The 22,205-nt window shown below is 42.0% G+C and overlaps 1 protein-coding gene across 3 annotated transcripts in view; it reads left to right on the forward strand.

Annotated features, from left to right (window-relative positions):
- The window catches only part of LOC139562084 (VPS10 domain-containing receptor SorCS3-like), a 55,060-nt gene that overhangs the window by 25,144 nt on the left and 7,711 nt on the right, over positions 1-22,205 (forward strand). For 2 of the 3 annotated variants that reach the window (XM_071379407.1, XM_071379406.1), the window contains exons 3-18: positions 8,295-8,388; positions 9,174-9,332; positions 9,531-9,604; positions 11,041-11,105; positions 11,651-11,769; positions 14,086-14,175; positions 14,438-14,617; positions 14,889-15,035; positions 15,833-15,935; positions 16,245-16,321; positions 16,442-16,536; positions 17,839-17,940; positions 19,737-19,854; positions 20,186-20,319; positions 20,871-20,984; positions 21,160-21,331. In XM_071379407.1, coding sequence (XP_071235508.1) covers positions 8,295-8,388; positions 9,174-9,332; positions 9,531-9,604; positions 11,041-11,105; positions 11,651-11,769; positions 14,086-14,175; positions 14,438-14,617; positions 14,889-15,035; positions 15,833-15,935; positions 16,245-16,321; positions 16,442-16,536; positions 17,839-17,940; positions 19,737-19,854; positions 20,186-20,319; positions 20,871-20,984; positions 21,160-21,331 — 1,843 coding nt within the window. The remainder of the gene's footprint in view (positions 1-8,294; positions 8,389-9,173; positions 9,333-9,530; positions 9,605-11,040; positions 11,106-11,650; positions 11,770-14,085; positions 14,176-14,437; positions 14,618-14,888; positions 15,036-15,832; positions 15,936-16,244; positions 16,322-16,441; positions 16,537-17,838; positions 17,941-19,736; positions 19,855-20,185; positions 20,320-20,870; positions 20,985-21,159; positions 21,332-22,205) is intronic. The other variant, XM_071379408.1, reaches the window with a different exon arrangement.

Raw genomic sequence — 22,205 nt, forward strand, 5'->3', positions numbered from 1 at the left:
CGCCAATGTTTAATCATTGGGAAATAAACTTGCCAAACTCAGAGCGAGGATCTCCTTCTAGAGGGACATCAGATTCTTTAACATACTCTGTTTTTCAAAGAGCTGTCTTTCCTCCAACATCCAAATGAATTATATACAACCAGCTGGTTTTACAGTTCATCGAGCGGATAGGAAAAGGGCTCTCTGGCAAGAACAAAGGCGGAGGGCTCTGCTTTATGACCAATAACAAGTGGTGCGACGGGGGAAACGTGCAGGAACTTGAGAGCTTTTGCTCTCCCGACATGGAATACTTGGTCATCAAATGTCGCCCTTTTTACCTTCCAAGAGAGCTCTCAGTATTATCGCCATGGCTGTGTACATTCCGCCACAAGCCTACAACAAAAATGTTCTCAAAGATCTTCATTGGACCCTGAAAAAACTGGAGACCGTGTACACGGAGGCAGCGTTCATTATTGTGGGGGACTTTAACAAAAGTAATTTAAGAACCGTGCTGTTACTGTCCACCTCACAGAGATTCTATGCTGGTCCACTGCTACATGCCTTTTTGACATGGGTATAATCTCCCATCCTCCTTTCAGCAAATCTGACCATGACTCCATTTTGCTTCTCCCTGCCTACAAACAAAGACTCAAGAGGGAATTTCTGGTGTTCAGGTCTGTACAATGCTGGTCTGACCAATCAGAATCCATGCTCCAAGACTGCTTTGATTACGTGGACTGGAATATGTTCCGGGTTGCCTCTGGGGATAACATCAATGAATATGCCAACTCCGTCACTGGATTCATCAAAAATGCATAGATGATGTGATACCGATGCTGTCTTTCAAAATGTATTTGAATCAAGAACTGTGGATTGATGGCAGCCTTGTCGGGAAACTGAAGGAGAGAGATGCTGCTTATGAACACGGCAAGGTGAACGTGGGCGATTGTATGGTTAAATAGTACAAATACGACCTACGCAGATCTATCAAGATGGCGAGAAACAAGTATAGGGTCAAAGTGGAGGAGCAATTCAGCTGGTTGGATGCGAGGCGTATGTGGCAGGGGCTCCTAACAATCACTGATTACAAAAAGAAAGCCAGGCACGTCACAGACACCAACACCGCCCTACCGGACAAGCTACATACCTTTTTCTCACGCTTCGAGCAAGAACATTCTGAGCTTCCGAGGAGAGTCCCTGAGGACAACGAGGACTACGTGCTTACGGTTTCCATGGAAGACATATGTAAGTCATTCAAATGTGTTAACCCTTGCAAGGCTGTCGGCCCAGACAGCACCCTAGCCACGTGTGCAAACCAGCTAGCTGTTGTGTTTTCTGACTTTTTTAATCACTCGCTAGCTAAGGCCGTTATCCGCACCTGCTTCAAGATGTTCACTTACATCCCTGTGACCAAGAAAGGGAAAGTAACTGAACTGAATGACAACCAACCATTAGCATTCCCTTCCGTCATCATGAAGTGCTTCGAGAGGCTAGTCAAAGACCATATCAACTCCTTCCTCACTGACACACTCGACCTCTCCAATTTGCCTACTGTCCCATTGCACTGCACACTGCCCTCACCCCCCTGGACAAGAGGAATGCATATGTAAGGATGCTGTTCATCGACTACAGCTCGGCCTTCAATACCATAGTGCCCTCTAAGCTCACCACAAAGCTCACGGCCCTGGGACTGAACTCTTCCCTATGCAACTGGGTCCTGGACTTTGTGACGGGCCGCCCCCCGGTGGTATGCAACATTACCTCCTCCACACTGATCCTCAACACAGGGCCCCACAAGCGTGCGTCCCCTCCTGTACTCCTGTATACCCACGACTGCGTGGTCTCACACAGTTCCAACTCCATCATTAAGTTTGCTAACGACAGTAGTAGGCCTGATTACTAACAACAACGAGGTGGTCTACAGGGAGGAGGTTAGCACTCTGATGGTGTGGTGCCAGGTAAACAACCTCTCTCTCAACATCAGCAAAACAAAGGAGCTGTTTATGGACTTCAGGAGGAATCAGGCTGGGCACGTCCCCATCCTCATCCACGGGGCCGCCGTGGAGGCGGTCAAAAACTTCAAGTTCCTCAGCATACACATCTCCAAGGAGCTGAAATGTTCAAACCACACGGACACCATGGTGAAGAAGGCACGACAGCGACGCTTTAACCTCCGGAGGCTAAAGAAATGTCTTCTGTCCCCGAGAGCCCTCACAGTGATTTACAGGAGCACCACTGAGAGCATACTGTCGGGCTGTATCACAGCATGGTACGGCATCTCCACCGTCGCTGACCATAAGGCACTACAGAGGGTGGTACGCTCAGCCAAACGCACCATTGGGTGCACACTGCCTGCCCTCCAGGACACCTACAACAGCAGGTGTTGCAGGAAGGCCAAGAAGATCATCAGGGACCTCCCAAGTCATGGCCTGTTCTCCCCGCTTAAATCACTCAGAAGTGGGTGGTACAGGAGTATCATGCCTAAAACTAACAGATTAGCCAATAGCTTCTACCCCCAGACCATCAAGCTGAATAGTCACCACTAGTCAGCTACCTGCTTCCACTGACCCCTCCTGACAGCTTATGTAAATAAAGTATTTATGTTTTTATTTTTAATACATTTGCAAACATTTCTAAAAACCTGATTTTCTTTTTCATTATGGGGTAATGTGTGTAGATTGATGAAGAAAACATTTAATTTAATACATTTTAGAATAAGGCTGTAACGTAACAAAATGTGGAAAAAGTCAAGCGGTCTGAATACTTTCCGAATGCACTGTACAAGTTTTGGAGAGGTGCGGGGGGGCAGGGGTCTGCCACCCTGGGCGCCAGTGAAGCAGCGGTAATAAAATAGCTGGATAAACTGTGATCGCCAGTCCAGGTGAAAAAAGTAACTCTTCCTATTCTTTCAATGCATTTTTCCACAAAAGGTGGGTAAACTATTGGGGGGAAAAGTGGATGAACTGTGTTTTGTGTTTATCCTCCACTACACCACTGTTGGGTGCCCCGGGGAGCTGTTGTGGGGGGTTAAGTGCCTTCTTCAAGGGCACAACGGCATCAAGGATTAGATACCAGCAACCCTCCGGCTGCTAGCTCACTTCCCCTCAGATTTTTCCCATCGGATCCGGGATTCAAATCGACTCTCTAACCACTAGGCTACCTGCCTTATCTCAACTACCTTGCTATTGGTCAATGTTGATTTTCCTCATCCAGGAAATTCCCTGATGTTGGTTTTGATTGAATAATGCCCCTAACCATTTGTTGCAGAGCCAATACACACAGTACATGCAATAACTGCAGGCCTACCAATCCATTCACCCTATATCGTATGTTGAGTTACTGTATGCTGTCACATCATAAATAAGAATGGAATTCATTAAGGATTATATGGAGGCTGATACGGTCTCTTGTATTTTTTCCTCTCACCTTTTCCTAAGCCCACAGGAAACTCATTTCATTTTGAAAATACACCTGACAAAAAGACCATCAGTTCACCAAGCAGAGAGACTCAAATTAATTTCTGTTTCACTAGAGGCACCGCTAAGATTTACACCCGACTTGACACGTTTTGAAGGCCCATATTGTGTACAGGTCTTCCATCATCAAGGTGTCTGGTTAACAATAGCACCGCCAGTAAATTAGACTCTACCTCAGGGGATGCGGCAAGGCTCTTAGTATGATATTAAAAAAGGAAAGCATTTGAATGTTATGAAAAGAAACAGAGTAAATGATATCTGTAATAATACGATAAAGGATTTATGGATATAGCCCCGGGGCACTCTGGATGGCAATGGGAAGATCAATTGGTGCCTCACGAAAGGTATCTTAACAAGCATCTCCTGCAGTACATGTTTTAAAGTAATGACTGCTTCCCTTAGTGAAGGAACTTCCCACTGTAATAACGTCATTTACGACGTCGTCTTTCCAAATACAGTTGGGGATATTTGTCAACCGCAATGAAGAGCTCTAAGACACAAATACAAAAGAGTTGAGGAGGAAACCTTTGCAAATGGTCTCAACAGCCAATGGAATGATCCAGCTTAATGCAAAAGCAGCGATAGCAGACCCTGGGTTTCTATCCAATTATGCAATGAAATTACATTTGGGGGCGCTCAGGTAGAACTGAGAGAGACGAGTGGGTTGTGTGTTTGGTGAGTGTAATATAACTATGTAGAATAGAGAGGGAGGGAGACATATTTACCCTTGTTATGGAACAACACTAGGAGTTGTAGATAAGGGACAGAGAACGTTCAGAGAAGCAAATGTCTTTTAATGTCTTTCATTTGTTTGTTTCTGGGGGGCAATTCAGCATAGCCTACTGTGTGGACATAGAAGCTTAAATATGTTATCTCATAAAGCGCTTCAGGAATTTAGGTCAATCGTACACTCATTCAATTAAATAACTTACCAGACAAAATACACTTCATTCACCAAGTTGAAGCACAACAGAGTTTAACTGAATTCTGAAAGGTACTTCATTATATGAAAGAATGTAATGTAATCAAATGTAAAGAGACTGTCCTTACATCTTTTTTTAGCACACAAGGCGCAATTTAGAAATTTGGTTGTGCATCAGCAGTTGTTCTCTTGTTATTTCAGTCACTAGCTAGTCACATCCAATTGGCAACAGATTTTCATGTGAATATTCTAAAATGTGCATGAAGAAAAAATTCACATTTTCCCACCTGTGGTGTGTTTCCACCAAACTGACTTGTTGCAGATAAAAATGACTGCGTGATGACTAATGCACACAAAATGTACTTTTTCGTGTACGTTTTCATGTACCGAATACAAATGTAAAATGCAATGTGTTTCCATCGCATTTTCAACATTTACCAATAGCTTTGTCACAAAAACTGTTGCGTTAAATAGCAAATGTGCCTACTCTGGTCTGGGTATGTGTCACGCCCTGACCTTAGAGATCCTTTTTATGTCTCTATTTTGGTTTGGTCAGGGCGTGAGTTGGGGTGGGTATTCTATGTTTTATGTTTTGTAGTTCTATGTTTTGGCCGGGTAGGGTTCTCAATCAGGGACAGCTGTCTATTGTTGTCTCTGATTGAGAACCATACTTAGGCTGCCCTTTTTCCCACCTGTGTTTGTGGGAAGTTGACTTTGTTTAGGGCACATAGCCTTTAGCTTCACGGTTTGTTTTTGTAGTGTTTATTGTTTTGTTCGGCGTCATTTTTATTAATAAAAGGAAAATGTACGCTCACCACGCTGCACCCTGGTCCTCTTCTTTTAACGGCCGTGACAGAACTTACCACCAACAACGGACCAAGCAGCTTGGTAAGGAGGAGCAGCGTGTCCAGGATTCATGGACTTGGGAGGAGATCCTGGACGGTAAGGGACCCTGGAGGCAGGCTGGGGAGTATCGCTGTCCACGGGAGGAACTGGAGGCAGCAAGAGCAGAGCGGCAGCGTTCCGAAGGGACACGGCTAGCAAGGAAGCCCGAGAGGCAGCTCAACAAAAACAATTGGGAGGGGGCACACGGGGAGTGTGGCTGAGTCCGGTTGGAGACCTGAGCCAACTCCCCGTGCTGACCGTGGCGAGCGTCGTACTGGTCAGGCACCGTGTTATGCGGTGGAGCGCACGGTGTCTCCAGTGCTCATGCACAGCCCGGTGCGCTACCTTCCAGCTCCCCGAATGGGCAGGGCTAGAGTGGGCATCCAGCCAGGTCGGAGGATGCCGGCTCAGCGCATCTAGCCGCCAGTACGTCTCTACGGCCCAGGATATCCTGCGCCGGCTCTGCGCACTGTGTCTCCGGTGCGTCTGCACAGCCCAGTGCGTCCTGTGCCAGCGCCTCGCATCTGCAGGGCAAAAATAACCATCCAGCCAGGACGGGTTGTGCAGGCTCTACGCTCAAGACCTCCAGTGCGCCTCCATGGCCCAGTGTATCCTGTGCCTGTCCCCAGAAGGACAGGGCCTCTTGTATGTCTCTCCAGCCTGGTGAGTCCTGTGTCTGCGCCTAGAACTGATCCTCCTGTATGTGTCCCCAGCCTGGTGAGCCCTGTGGCAGCTCAACGTACCAGACTGCCCATACGTCTCCTCCCTCCAGTGATGATCCACGGCACGAAGCCTCCAGTGATGATCCATGGCAAGAAGCCTCCAGTGATGATCCATGGCACAAAGCCTCCAGTGATGATCCATGGCAAGAAGCCATGGCAAGATGCCTCCAGTGATGATCCATGGCACGAAGCCTCCAGTGAGGAGTCATGGCACGAAGCCTCCAACGAAGGCCTCCAGTCCGGAGCCTTCAGCGACGTTCTCCAGTCCGGAGCCTCCAGCGATGGCCTCCAGTCCGGAGCCTCCAGCGACGTTCTCCAGTCCGGAGACTCCAGCGAGGGTCCCCAGTCCGGTGCCCGCTATGAGGGTCCCCAGGCCGGGGCCCGCAACGAGGGTCCCCAGTCCGGGGTCGACGACGAGGGTCCCCGCACCAGAGGTGCCACCAAAGTAGGGTGAGCCAGTGGTGGAGCGGGGTCTGCGTCCCGCACCTGAGCCGCCACCGCGGATAGATGCCCACCCAGACCCTCCCCTATAGGTTTAGGTTTTGAGGTCGGAGTCCGCACCTTTGGGGGATGGGTACTGTCATGCCCTGACCTTAGAGATCCTTTTTATGTCTCTATTTTGGTTTGGTCAGGGCGTGAGTTGGGGTGGGTATTCTATGTTTTGTAGTTCTATGTTTTGGCCAGGTAGGGTTCTCAATCAGGGACAGCTGTCTATCGTTGTCTCTGATTGAGAACCATACTTAGGCTGCCCTTTTTCCCACCTGTGTTTGTGGGCAGTTCACTTTGTTTAGGGCACATAGCCTTTAGCTTTACGGTTTGTTTTTGTAGTGTTTATTGTTTTGTTCGGCATCATTTTTATGAATAAAAAGAAAATGTACGCTCACCACGCTGCACCTTGGTCCTCTTCTTTTAACGCCCGTGACAGCATGTGCGCTCAACAGCTGGCAGATATAGTAAAGAGAGGCTGTGTGGCTAGGCTACTCTACATTATGGGATCATTATGGATAATAATATATATGGAATATATATTTTTTGTCAGCAGCAGTCAAGCATCGATAATCTTGTCACCAGAATTACACCTTCAATATGTATTGGAAAGGAGCATCAAGATCACTGTGCACTTTCACCACCCTGTGAAGTTCATCATAATGAAAATGTTCTTCAGCCTAATAAACCACATTGTTTCCCAAGTCGTAGTGGGAGGACCACACACCATATCCTCGCCAAACTCAAAGTTAGGTTTTGCGGTCGGAGTCCGCACCTTTGGGGGATGGTTATTATCAATATTGGCGCATAAAGGTGTATTGTCCCATCACTGCAACTCCCATATGGACCTTCCTCTAACCCGGACGACGCTTGGCCAATTGTGCGCCGCCTCATGGGTCCCCGGTCGCTGCCGGCTGCGACATGCCTGGGATCAAACCAGGATCTGTAGTGACCACTGCGCCACTGGTCCATCTGTCGGGTTTTATAAAATTGTACCGAAACTTCCCGTTTTCATCACAGCTGTTGTGATTTTTTTCATATGCTATTACTTTTTTCGCATAAAACTGTGGATAGAAACCATGGCAAAATGAGTAGAATTACATGACATTTGTTATAAAATTGCAAAATCGTCTCTCCTCCCCATGGCAAAATGTGTAAAATTGCAGGAAATTGAAAAAGTTTTTCTCTCTGCTGTCAAGAAGATGGCCGCTAAAATGGCTGCATGTGTGGATGTGGGTATGCTGACGCACTTTTTTGTGGCCCCGATCAAAGTTGCCCATCCCTGATTTAGACAGCAATGTAACAGAGGGGGAAACAGGTAAGTTGGAGAGAGAGTCAGAAGGGAAAATGCAGGGATTGAACTCTGGTCTCCGATGGGGTAAGTACAGTGCATTCGGAAAGTATTCAGATCCTTGACTTTTTCCACATTTTGTTACATTACAGCCTTATTCTAAAATAGATTACATTTGAAAAAATCCCTATAAATATACACACAAAACCTCATAATGACAAAGAAAAAATAGGTTTGTAGAAATATTTGCAAATGTATTAAAGCAAAAGCATAAATACCTTATTTAAGTATTATATAAGTATTCAGACCCTTTGCTATGAGACTTGAAATTGAGCTCAGGTGGATCCTGTTTGAATCCTGTCTGAATACTTTCTGAATGCACTGTATGTGGTAAGAGCAGCAGCCGGGCACGTTTCTGTTAAACCACAGGCTCTGCACTTCAAAAGATATCTAAGTATTAGACTTACTCCAGCCATATCAATGGAGAACAACTCATACTGTGTTCCTTACATGGTCTTCTTTACTGTTCACAGATCAGTGGACTATGGGAGCACTTATATTAAACTGAATAAAAAGGTTGGGTCAACCTTGGCTTGCCTATACGTCTGCCCAACCAACAAGAGAAAGGTTTGTATCACATCTCCATGGTGAAGGACTCCAGTGAAAACCAGAATGTTACATGTTTATTCAGCTGTTCCTTAGCCTGGGTCTCTCTCTCTGCTTTAGTAAACTCCTTTGTTGTCTCAGTAGCGTTGGCTAAACCAGAAATACTCTGGCATCCAGTGAAATAAGTAAACTGATGGTGGCTTGTAGGACCATCTTAAAGTAAAGTTTATAGAGTATTGTTGAGTAAAGACTGAAGTTTCTGGAATGATGTTAACTCCAGTTAGAGGGACCAGGACAAGGACTCCAAAGAACATTTCAACATTTATTATCAGCATCATTCTTGGTATATTTCAACATTGTCATTCTTGGTATATTTCAACATTGTCATTCTTGGTATATTCACATTGAAGAACACAGAACACCCAGGTTAGTTCCTAGTGCCAATCGATAATCCTACCCAGACACCAGTTTATACAGATTTCTGCTACCTCACCTTACTAACTCCCCCACACTCACACTATTCTACTATACCCCACACTACCCTACTATAACTACCCCACAATGACTAACTACCTCACTAAAACTACCATACTAAAAAAACACTAAGATAGTTTACAACAAGCTGTAATGTTTTGTTGATCAGTTTATTATTGAAAAGGATGTTGGTACATCATGTCGCTTTTACTTTAATCAAAAATGCTTTAATGCTGCTGTTTATTCCTAATGCTGCACAATGACATCATGCAATCATATCCTCCGTTGAGCACTATAATCTATACTCTGTTTCTCTTCCTTTTGTACTTTAGATAATGATGCTTAGCGACCCAGAGCTGGAGCAAAGTGTACTCATCAGCTCGGATGAAGGTGCCAGCTTCGAGAAGTATCCCATTAACTTCTACATGGACGGTCTGCTGTTTCATCCAACTCAGGAAAACTGGCTGCTGGCTAGCAGTCCTGACAACAAGGTAGGCTAAGCGGTAGGACTTTTATTTCCATGTTGAATGGAAAATAAGTCTTTCAAGTTGAAAGAAGTCCAAAGTTGAAAGATAGAAATTCTGTTTTTGTATTTTGCTCTTTCATCACTTGTTCTGCATAACATAATTGTAAAGGTGGAATATACAGACATGATGTAACAATGTTTGATCAAATTCATGTTTTGTCAGGTGTACAGCACAATGGATTTTGGAAGAAAATGGCAGTTGGTTAGTGAGAATGTAACTCCTGGCCGGTTCTTCTGGTATGATTTCATTCCTGCCCATGTTTGTCAATATTCATTTAGAAACAGTCCTTTCGGGAAAACACTCCTTTAGCATTTGTATCTTATATAGAATCTCATATGCAAATTAGAAATGCTATCTTGCAGCTATCTTGAAAAATATTATGTAAAGCACATTGTCTTTTAGCCCCGAATTGGTGAAGATAAAAACAGAAACTAAATCATAATGGAAATTGAATGACCAACTTCAGTGTGTGGTCAAAAGTAATTCTCCTAATTAGTAAATGGAGGTTATGTATGGATCCCTACTGAACTCTGTCAGATGGATTTACTAGTGTCTGTCAAAACAGGTCTTGACAGATTATGACAACCAACCTACAGTACTTGAACCCATATCACGTAGCTGGGAATAATGGACTCCTCTTTCTAAAGCCCAAGAATAACATGTTGTTTTTGCTAGTTGTCATTCTGTAATTTCAAGTGCACGTACACAAGGCATATTGATGTGATGCAGTTTATCCCAGTCAGTCACGTTATGTGTCAAACCCAAGTGCCTCTCAGGCTGAAAAAGAAAGGACATTGTTTGGAGGACACCCTCCCCACATGAACAGCAAAACAATTGATGAATAAGGACAGCATGAATGGACTAATAGCACCCCACACAAGACTATAATGTGTTTGGAAAATGTATGGTTTCACGGATGAATTGTTTAACTGCTTGTATTTACTAAATGCATTACATGTTTTTGCCTCTATATAATGTTTTTAGAATAGTAACATATAATAGAGTTTACCTTTCCTTTATGCCATGTTAAAAATGAGAAAGAGAGAGAGAGAGAGAGAGAGAGAAAGAGAGCACCACAAACCTAAGTAATTGTGTAGTGTGGAGGCTTTCCCGCTTCTGTCTCTCTTTGTTTACGCTATCACAAATTAAGATGAATTGCTGAGGCTGGCGCAAATTGGAAGTTGGCGTACAGGAAATGGAGATGTGTTGTCTGTGCTGTAAAGCGAAACACAGAATAAGGCTGTCCATCACAGGCTACCACTGTCCTCTTAAGGCCATCCCCCTACTTCTAAATCGCTTGTCTGCCCCCTCCTCTTCCTCACCCTCCTCCCCCTCCTCTTCCTCATCCTCTCCGCCCCCTCTTCTTCCTAATCCTCCTCCCCTCCTCTTCCTCATCATCCTCCTCCGCTTCCCCCTCCTCTTCCTCCTCCTCTTCCTCATCCTCCTCTTCCTCCTCTTCCTCCTCCCCTTCCCCATTCTCTTTTTCCTCCATCACCTCCACCCCCTCTTCCCCATCTTCTTCTTCTTCTTAGTCCTCCTCTAAATTGCTGTCCTCCTCTTCCCCCTTTTCATTCTCCTCCTCTAACTCCTCTTCCTCCACCTTGCACCTTCCTCCCCCACTCTTGTCCTCTTTCGTCTCTGTTTTCCATCAACTCTCTCTCCTATGTTGCAGGGCACAAACTGGGCTAGACAGAGAGGCAGATGTGGTCCACATGGAGACCCACATCGCCAAAGGACGTGAGTGCTGCTCTGTAGCTTGCCTCCCTCCCCCACAGTAGCAGGACCCCAAGGACCCCTTGCCTCCCATTTAGAGCGAGGTCACTGGAAGATAAGGCTCATTCTGGGCTGCAGGATAGGTCCCAGAAGCACTGTAAAGCAGAGTAGGAGTCTCTTGACAAATATAGAGCTTTATATAATAGATTGATAGAGTTTTTTCCCTTTAATCGGTCCCTTGTGCCCCATATCAGAACCTTGATTCTCCAAAAACACTAACACTATAGACTTTATTCAATCAAACCAGTTACTGAGATTCCTGGGTGGGACAAAATAGTATTACTTGTGTGATGTGAGAGACAATGATTGAATTATCAACACTTTTTTTGTTTTTGTCACAGTGCAAGAGGAATGCTATTTTTATCCTGTCCCCAGAACATTTAGAATTGGTTTGGAAAGAGTAGTGCCCACTAAAGATAGACGGAAGTCCATTCGTTTGTGATTTCTCCTCATTGGTTGTTTTTTCTAGGATTGTTACTGACAACTAATCTAGTTCTCTTCTGTGTTAGGTGCTCAGTATGTTAAGTGCAGAGCTCAACGATGCACAGAATCAAACAGACAATACCTGTTCCCGGGATACATAGACAAAAATTCTCTGGTTGTTCAGGACAACTATGTGTTTGTTCAGGTGTGTACTGTATCTGTCTATTTCTCCGGTACTTTTTATACGTTCACAAAAGGCTTGTGTTTTTCTGTGAACTCTGTTCTTCTGTTGCGGCCAATCAGTGTTGTACCGTTGAAGTCTTCAAAATGGCTTTCTTTCCAAATACCTGCTACACTTAGATCTTGATTATCTATTGTCCAGGCTGCCTATGATGTTGAAGGATTCTGTGACTGCTGAAAAAAATAGGTGTTTTTTTCATCACATCTGCTGAAAGGCTTTTCTTATAATTGGGCAAGGAATCTGTATGGCGTTTGAGGTTGTTATTGCCAACTAGGTTGACATGACATTGGCTCGCATTAGGCAATGGCATTGTGTGTCATTATGACTGAGTTGATTTCTACTGCCTCCTGTTGCCATTGATTTCCATTTACAGCTGAAGATGTCTGTCTTTCTCTGTCAGCTTTGCTCTTCCTCCATTTACACAGTTTTGCAGCACTAATGAGGGTTTAGGTTCACCTATTGTGTAACAGTATTTAATAATATGATGTAGAAATGGTTTGCTAAGACTTACACGACATACAGTAAGTGCTCTTCAAGTGTTCTCTTTTGGTTTAGAATGAGACAGATATGTAATGTGGGGTTTATGGTTATGTGGGGCTGCGTCTTGCCTATAAAAATCACATTTGTGAGTATGTAGATAAATGGTAGGATTGTACAGTGGTAAATTGATTTGTTTCAACTATGTCAATTCAGGGATTTAATTGAAAATGCGATTAATGAACAAAATAATTCTCATTCTAAATAATTAGTAACTGTCTGGGTCATAAATGATGATCCAATACAATGTCTGAATCGAATTGGAGTTGAGATGGAATTGACCCCATCATAGATTTAGGCGAAAATAGCCCAGTTGGACACAGCTGGCTTGTCTCATAGACTAGGCGTAACATAGTAAATGGAATTCCGGACACTCAAATTTGTATGATATGTTATGCTGGGTATGGTTACATAAGACAGATGGTTACTTGAGGCAAAAACTAAAGTAGGTTGGTTGGTCGGGGTGGATGGTGGGTGTATAACGTTAATCTCATTACGGGCAACTTTAACATTTTAGCTAATTAGCAACTTTTCAACTGCTTACTACATTTTAGATACTTTGCAACTACTTAGCATGTTAGCTAACCCTTCCCCTAACCCTAACCCTAACCTCAACCTTTTAACCTAACTCCTAAACTTAACCCTAACCCCTAACCCCTAGCCTAGCTAACGTTAGCCACCTAGCCACCTAGGTACAATTCGTAACTATCATACATTTAGCAAATTCGTAACATATAATTCAAATTGTAATTCGTAACATATCATACAAAATGGGTGATGGACATCCACAAATTAATACATACCATTCGAAACGTAACATATCATACTAAATGGAGTGTCTTGGATTTCTGTACAGAATAATATGAAATGCTCTGAGACCAGGTTGTGCAGGGAGCTGTGGCGGTACAGATGACTTTCTTGTGACTTTCATTGCTTCGGGCAGTTGGATTTAACTTGACAAAGAGTAATGAGGTTATCGATTGGGCTACAACGAAATAAGCAGTCTTCAACACCTCTCGAATGTCTCTTGGGGGAGAAGGAACAGCCAAGTGCAACATCCTCAGAAATCTGGCCTGTGAAAATGTAGCCCATTGATTTTCGATAGATTATTCCATTAGAGCTCTAATGTAGTCTGTTTGGAGACAATCGCCATCCCTCTAGTTGATTAGAAAATAAGAAATCAAGTGGTGTGGGCCATAGAGTGGAGGGGTGGTAGTGGTACATCTAAGACATGTAGAGAAGAACAAAACCATTTGTTCACTAACTGTAAATACAGTAGTATTTAATTGGGATGTTGGTGTATAATCTTGTATTGCTTACCGTGCTGTAGCATCAAGTCCCTAAATTATACAAAAACAATTCTGATTTTAAATGTATTTCTTCATTATAATTTTTGTAAATTCTTGTATTGAAATGGCTCAACTCGATTTACCAAAACTGGATTTAAGTTGTACCTACATTTTCACTTCAAGAATATAGTTTCATTCCAATGGTGTAGGTTTGAAAAATAATAGAGTTCTTCTGTGGGGTAAGTCAGTCCTTCCACGACCTCAAGTCAAGGTGCAGTAAAAAATGAGTGTGTTAAAATCATTGACATTTCAAATTGATTCATTCTAATGAAGGCCAGCATGCCTGAAACATCGATGAGTTTAACATACTCAATAAAATATGAACTTGACAAGCTAGCGTTATGCTTATTAGCCCACAAGAGCTCTTGAAGCAAGACGTTTTTTTCTTCCACAGGTTACCAAGTCAGGGCAGGCGAGTTACTTTGTGTCCTATATGAGGGAATCATTTAAACGAATTCAGCTACCCAAATACTGTCTTCCTAAGGTAAGCATCAAACTACCCAAATACACCTTGCAACAGATGCAGCTACAGTTTGAGGAACATGAGACAATTTTCATTTCTGAAGCCTCACTTTACTTAGAATGCTGTCATGTTGTGGAGGCTGTAAGCTGCTCATCTTGAAGCACACTTGTTATTTCGCTCTCTCTACAGTATATTTCTCTCCATCTGTCTGTGTGTCTATCTATTTGTCTCTACCTACCTGCCCGTATGTTCATCCTTTCACCATCTCTCGCTCCTCTAACAGGACATGCACATCATCAGTACAAATGAGAAGCAGGTGTTTTCTGCTGTACAGGAGTGGAACCAGAATGACACCTACAGCCTGTATATCTCAGACTCTCCAGGGGTCTACTTCACTCTGTCTCTAGAGAACCTCCGGACCAGAAGAGAGCCAGGCGGAAATTTACTGGTCGACCTGTATAAGGTACATCTATTGTATGTGTATGTAAGACACTCAGCCTGTGGAACAACCTCCATAAGGTGCTCTTAGGTGTACCATATTACTATGTTAAGTAACGTTTGTTTAGTACCTCTGAAAGGCATACTTCCTGTGTATGATTTCATCTCCACTGTAGTTTTGCGCAGTCCAAGGAATTTTCATAACCATGAAGTTATTGTTTAAAATAATGACATACACTCTCTCTCTCAATGCGATACCTCTTTTGTTTTATCCATTTGGCTTATTGTCATTCTAGGTAGAAGGAATAAATGGCATATTTCTAGCAAACAAATTGGTGGGCCATGAAGTGAAGACATCCATCACCTATAACAAGGGTCAGACCTGGGCCCTGCTGCAAGCCCCCAACACTGATGTGGCTGGAAACAGTCTGCACTGCATCCTGGTGAGTTGAAGTTATGGATGGCGTGGTGGATGATGACCAAATTCATTCGGCTTCTGAACAAATTCATTCATCAAATGTTCCAATCCAACCAAAGCTCATTGATTTAAGAGTTGTAGTTGTTCATGGCAGTTGCTAGTCCACAAAGTGTGTCAAAATCTCCATTAACCTCAACTATTTCAATTTGCCTCCAGTAATCACTGTGCAGATACATTACAGTTAATGACAGTTAGTGGTGTTCTGGGTTAGATATGTTTGATATTAATTTAAATGATACAATCATTTGAAATGTTAAAAGCGAGTTAATAACATAATATGCACATATTATGCATTTAGGAAAGAATGAGAGGAATTATTGATATAACACTGTTTTTGTCTGTGTCGTTCAAATGCCCGTTGTACTCTGGCCTCCCTTCTGGGTTTGTAAAAGCTTCTATTAATGTTTCACAAAGTGGCTGAATCAGAGAGATGAGTGATTCAGATTTATCAGTAAATGAAACAAGTTTGTCAGATTTATCTTTGCATCTTGAGGATTTTTTAATTACATGGCTTTAAAATGGAAATGCCAGCTCCAATGTCCTCTGCAGGCAGTTTCAATCTGTTGGTGGAAAAGATTAAAAAAGTGTATTTGTTCCATAAATGGTCTTTGTAAACCTCCTTTTTAAATAGAGATTAGTTTGCGCAGTTTGAATACAGAGTCAAATATAAATGAGTCAGATATGGATCCGAATAAGATGTTTGATTTGGTGTCTTGGTTTACGTCTATATCTAAATTGAATCCATTGTGTTTGTTTTGGCAGCCATTTTGTTCTCTGCATCTGCACCTGGATACGCCAGTGAACCCTTACCTGCCTGGACGCATCTTCAGCATGGACTCAGCACCTGGGATCATTGTAGCTACAGGTAGTACAGAAGTGGAAATAGGTTGATAATGCCTGTTTCTGTGTTCAACCAACAAATTAGTAAAGGTAGGCACAGCTGTTAAAAGAAAACGTTGTGCAAACTTTTATATATGGTAGAAATGTAAAAAATCTGTAAACGGAATACAGATCAATAAATGTGTTTATAATGAGATCAGGTCCTTCAATTTATAAAAAATTAAAAGCTGCATAGCTGTGATGATGTTATGCAGGTTTGTTTTCTTTGAAAATATGTGTCTTTACTATGCAAATATATCGGTATATGAATTCATATATTTGTTTTTGTTTTCAGGCAACATTGGTACAGAGCTGTCCTCCACTAACCTTGGAATGTTTATAACATCTGATGCTGGAAATAGCTGGAGACAGGTGAGACCAATCTGTGCCTCAAAATGGGCTCCAACTTCAGTTAGTTTTGTCTAAAATTTGCATTTTGAATGTGAACAACTTCTGATGTAAATCATGTTTATTGTCTTCTACCTTCTTTAGATTTTTGAAGAAGAACTCGGTGTTTGGTTTCTTGACAATGGAGGTGCTTTAGTTGCAGTTTCTTTAGTTGCAACAGTACCCATCCGGCACGTATGGTACGTTCACTGTAATTCTACTACAGCGTATGGGAGTATAATAATGATATTCACTGTATGTAAAGATGCGTTATACTGTAACTTACCAGTTGATTTCAGAAACTGGTGTGCAAAACATTGAGACTAATGCTGAAGTTCCTATTTCAGGACACAATTAATTTCATTCTGATTTCAGTTTTGGTGTTGTTGTTGCATACGATTATATTTAGCCTTTGAAATGCTGATTGGCAAGGTACGTTTGCATGGGATGACTATCTCCAGCAATTGCAACTGTTTCTCTCACCACATCAAAACTGTCAGAATCCTTTCAACCAAAAAATGGCTGTTACCGCTTTGTACTGTTCGTGGGTATTTTCGAGAGCTTTTATGCAAATGTAGCCAAGTACAGGTTTGAAGTACCGAGGGACTTTGTTGGCCTGGGTCCTTGTGTTTTTGGAACTCTGTCACACCAGATACTTTGATGTCCCCCGCACTGAAACAGTGTCACAATCAATTAAGATCTGTGAAAGGTGATTTAAGTCCCTCAATTGTTAGAGCGTGAGCCATATCAATTTTTTTATGTTTTGTTGCCTTCGACATTTACCTAGACCCGGGAAACATTAGTTCCATTGTTGAGTGCGTAGTTGGGATCATTTCCCACATAGAGAACAAGCTGATAAGAGTACTTCATTTTTCATCTACGTCATGGTGAGAATGTATCTTACTGTCTTAAGAACAGTAACACTAGGAATTTGGACACATTTTGTTGACCTCTGTTTGTAGAAATGGTCAGAAATATTTTCTGTTAAACTCTTTTCATTGTCACACCTTACAAAGATTACAAAGATGCCCTAGAGTTACGTCTTTTGGAATTGTCGTGTACTTAAGCAATAAGGCCAGAGGTGTGGTATACGGCCAATATACCACGGCGAAGGGCTGTTCTTAAGCACGACGCAACGCAGAGTGCCTGGACACAGCCTTTAGCCGTGGTATATTGGCCATATATCACAAACCCTCAAGGAGCCTTATAGCTATTATAAACTGGTTACCAACGTAATTAGAGCAGTGAAACTAAATGTTTTGTCATACCCGTGGTATACGGTCTGATATGCCATGGCTGTCAGCCAATCAGAATTCAGGGCTCAAACCACCCAGTTTATAATTGTAATTATACCATTGCTAACATAGTCCTTGTTTTGAGTTTGCAAGAAAGGCATGTCACTGTACTTGTGCATGTGACATTAAAACTTGAAACTTGAAACTAATAACTACATTATGTATTCAATCAGATGTTAATAGTTGTTGTCCTGTGTTGTGAAACAGGGTAAGTCTGGACGAGGGTAAGAAATGGGATCGCCACAGTTTCTCTCTGGCTCCTTTGTTTCTGGATGGAGTTCTCATGCAGCCAGAGAATCACATCATCACGTAAGTGGAGTCGGGATTTGGCCAACATTAAGTAAACACAGACCTCATATTCTAGATTCCAGCTCATCTGGTTATGAGAGTAAAATAGTGTTGTTATTATGCATGAATGGGTAAATAGCGTTTACACTTAATTTCTCAATTTACAATGTTTTGTTTGCCCAGAGGTGCGATACACGTAATTGTGTTTGCATATATATTATTTTTGTTTGTGTTTAGTTTGTGCGTCTCAGCCACAGCAGCAATATACTGGTCTGAGCAGACCCAGCAACTTAAAACTTCTTATGGCTGCAGGGGCAGTATTGAGTAGCTTGGATGAATGGTGCCCAGAGGTGCCCATAGTAAACTGCCTCGTCCTCAGTCCCAGTTGCTAATATATGCATATTATTATTACTATTGGATAGAAAACACTCTGAAGTTTCTAAAACTGTTTGAATGATGTCTGTGAGTATAACAGAACTCATATGGCAGGCAAAAACCTGAGAAAAAATCCAAACAGGAAGTGGGAAATCTGAGGTTGGTCGATTTTCAACCCAGCCCCTATTGAATACACAGTGGGATATGGATGAGTTTGCACTTCCTACGGCTTCCACTAGATGTCAACAGTCTGTAGAACCTTTCTGATGCCTCTACTGTGAAGTGGGGCTGAAGGACACAGGAATTAGTCAAGTCTACCATGACCTGACCATGCTCTGACCATGCGAGATCACATGAGAGGGAGCTCTGTTCCATCGCACATCTGAAGTCAATGTAATTCTCCGGTTGGAACATTTTTGAAGATTTATGTTAAAAACATTCTAAAGATTGATTCAATACATCGTTTGACATATTTCTACTGACTGTTATGGAACTTTTTGACATTTCGTCTGCTTTTAGTGAACGCGCTTCCTGACTTTGGATTTGTTTACCAAACACGCTAACAAAAATAGCTATTTGGACATAAATGATGGACCTTACCGAACAAAACAAACATTTCTTGTGGAAGTGGAAGTCCTGGGAGTGCATTCCGATGAAGATCAGCAAAGGTAAGTGAAGACTTATAATGCTTTTTATGAGTTTTGTTGACTGCATAATTTGGCGGGTAACTGTATGGCTTCCTTTTGTGGTTGAACGCTGTTCTCAGATTATTGAATATTGTGCTTTTGCCGTAAAGCTTTTTGAAATCTGACACAGCGGTTGCATTAAGAACAAGTGTATCTTTAATTCTATGTTAAACATGTATCTTTCATCAAAGTTTATGATGAGTATTTATGTTATTTGACGTGGCTCTCTGCAATTTCTCCAGATATTTTGGAGGCATTTCTGAACATGGCCCCTATGTAAACTGAGGTTTTTGGATATAAATATAAACTTTATCGAATAAAACATATATGTATTGCGTAACATGAAGTCCTATGAGTGTCATCTGATGAAGATCATCAAAGGTTAGTGATTCATTTTATCTCTATTTCTGCTTTTTGTGACTCCTGTCTTTGGCTGTATAAATGGCTGTGTTTTTCTGTGATTTTGCGGTGACCTAACATAATCGTTTGTGGTGCTTTCACTGTAAAGCCTATTTGAAATCGGACACTTTGGTGGGATTAACAACAAGATTACCTTTAAAATGGTATAAAATACATGTATGTTTGAGGAATTTTAATTATGAGATTTCTGTTGTTTGAATTTGGCGCCCTGCACTTTCACTGGCTGTTGTCATATCGATCCCGTTAACGGGATTGCAGCAATAAGAAGTTAATTTTACAAGCGACAAAGACAATAAGGCTAACAACTTACCTAATGTTTTGTTTTGTTGATTTAAGTTTCACTGGACACTTAAGCCGTGTTTCAGAATGGCAGCTGATAAAGATTGACTACAAAGCCATCTTTAGCAGGAGATGCATGGATGGAGATTATCAGACTTGGCACCTACATAACAAGGTAAAAGACATATTGAAAGTTATTGATTTGATGCCAACATCAAGATGGGCATGTTCGTTTATTGTAACTGTAAACACAGCACACGAATGCACACACACACACACACACACACACACACACACACACACACACACACACACACACACACACACACACACACACACACACACACACACACACACACACACACACACACACACACACACACACACACACGCTGAATCACATTGTATATTCATACAGTATAATTTCAGACTGTTGAGCACTAAAAAACATTGAATCAATGTAATGAAATTCCCCACAGGGAATGACATGTCATGTTGTTTGATAGGGAGAGCCCTGTGTGATGGGAGAGAAGCAGACCTTTATGAAACGGAGGCCGGGTAACCGCTGTATGCTGGCCCAGGACTACTCCCGAGTCATATCCTCAGAACCATGCATCTGCAGGACATATGATTTTGAATGGCAAGTAATGGTAGACTTCCTCATTTGTTACGTCAGTGAATAGGCAAGGGCATTGTAAGTGTAACCCATTGACCCAACACTCTGCTGGACATTAAATGTAATTGTTTCTTAATTATTGGAGCCTGACAGACTTAACAGCCCTCCCAATCACACATCTAACCACCACAAATATTAGTTTGCTCAACTTTATACCTCTTCAATTCCCAACATGTTCTCTAGTTTATTGCATATAGCCACTGTTCATGCATACACACAATCCAATTATAGTTTGAAAATTGTGAATATGACTAACAGGCTGGTCTAATTTACATAATGTCAAATGATTTATCATCATCCAATTAATAAGTAAGTAATTGCTAAATGAATTCTAAATGTCTTATCTTTCTGTCTGAAATTCTCTTTGATCCTACCTGTCTGACAATAGTCATGTCTCTAGTTATGATTTTAAACCATGTAGTCATACTAGCACTAAGTCTTACCTATTGTTCAACTGAAAATACTTTTTCGTGACAGATAGGGGAAAGGAGACTGAAATGTCTCATGTTTTACAGTGATTATGGGTATGAACGTCAAGCCGATGGAAAGTGTACCCCTGCTTTTTGGTTCAACCCAAGCACTGTGCCAAGAAGCTGTAGCACTAGCCATAACTACCTCAACAGCACAGGGTAGGTAACTTGTAGTACTGTCCCTAATTCCTTCCTTCCTTGGGCAAAATAACACTCTGTGCTGTGATTTGATAGGGCCCTTTGTTCAGCAAATTACTCTCTCTGCATTGTGAGATCACATTAAACCTAGTCTCACTCTCCATTCTAAAAGTACATCTATGCTGTGAATGTTCAGGTACAGAAAGGTTTTGTCCAATAATTGCAAAGAGGGAGGGAAGGATGTGTACTCGCCCAGGAAACAGCATTGTTCCCCCAGGCCTCCCAGAGGCCTCAGACTGACTACCAGCCAGGGAGAGCTCACCGCCACCGTGGGCAGTAATGTCACCTTCCTGGTGTATCTGGACGATGTGAGTTTCCTCTCCCACCACTAACTGAAACTGTGCCATTACTAGCCATATTATTATTATTTCATCAGTAAACTGTGGATGTTTGTCCTGGATTATCTTGTGCTTTTGAAGTGTTGGTTGACGTGACGTCCCCAGAGCCTGAATTGTTCTCGTCTGGTTTTGGGATGAAAGCACTATGACTCACTACATTTGTCTGTGTCTGTTTGGCTTTCTATCTTTATAGAAAATTTAGGGCCCAATTTTTCCAAAGTTATCTGATCATATTTCGGCAATCGAATAGGACTAAATGTTAGAATTGGGTTTTTACAAAACTGAAAAAGGTGATTCTGATAGGGATACAGATTTGGTAATCCAATCTCACCTTTAAACAGGGTTGAATTAAGTGTTTGTGTTTTTAAAAAATAGTGATTGGGATAGTTTTGATGCCCAAAATCTGGATTATCTTGACACCACATGAAGGGTGGATTCAGGGTGGATTTAGAAAGGTGAAAGCTCTATAAAAAAGAAATGTCAATGTAACTAAGGTGACAAGGTTTTTAAAAACGTTCTTACATCTGATAACCAACGTTGAATTTTGTTTAATTGATCGCAGTATAGATATGTTGTTATATTGAGAAGTTTCAAATAAATGTACTTACTTATAAGTGATATGCAGGCTCTATTATTTGTAATCTAGGTACATTTGTTCATGTAGTTTACTCATCTCTGTTTCCCTATGACAGTGTAGAAGTAGTCCCATAACCTGCCCAGTAGATGGCAAGGTGTAGGCCTGTTCAAACCACTGAATATCCTGATTCTGTGATCTTGATATTGTGGTATCTGGATCAGAAAGATCCTATTCGATTATTTTCTGAAAAAAATTGCAAAGAAATGG

Source organism: Salvelinus alpinus, chromosome 32 (assembly GCF_045679555.1).
Source record: "Salvelinus alpinus chromosome 32, SLU_Salpinus.1, whole genome shotgun sequence".
Taxonomy (NCBI): domain Eukaryota; kingdom Metazoa; phylum Chordata; class Actinopteri; order Salmoniformes; family Salmonidae; genus Salvelinus; species Salvelinus alpinus.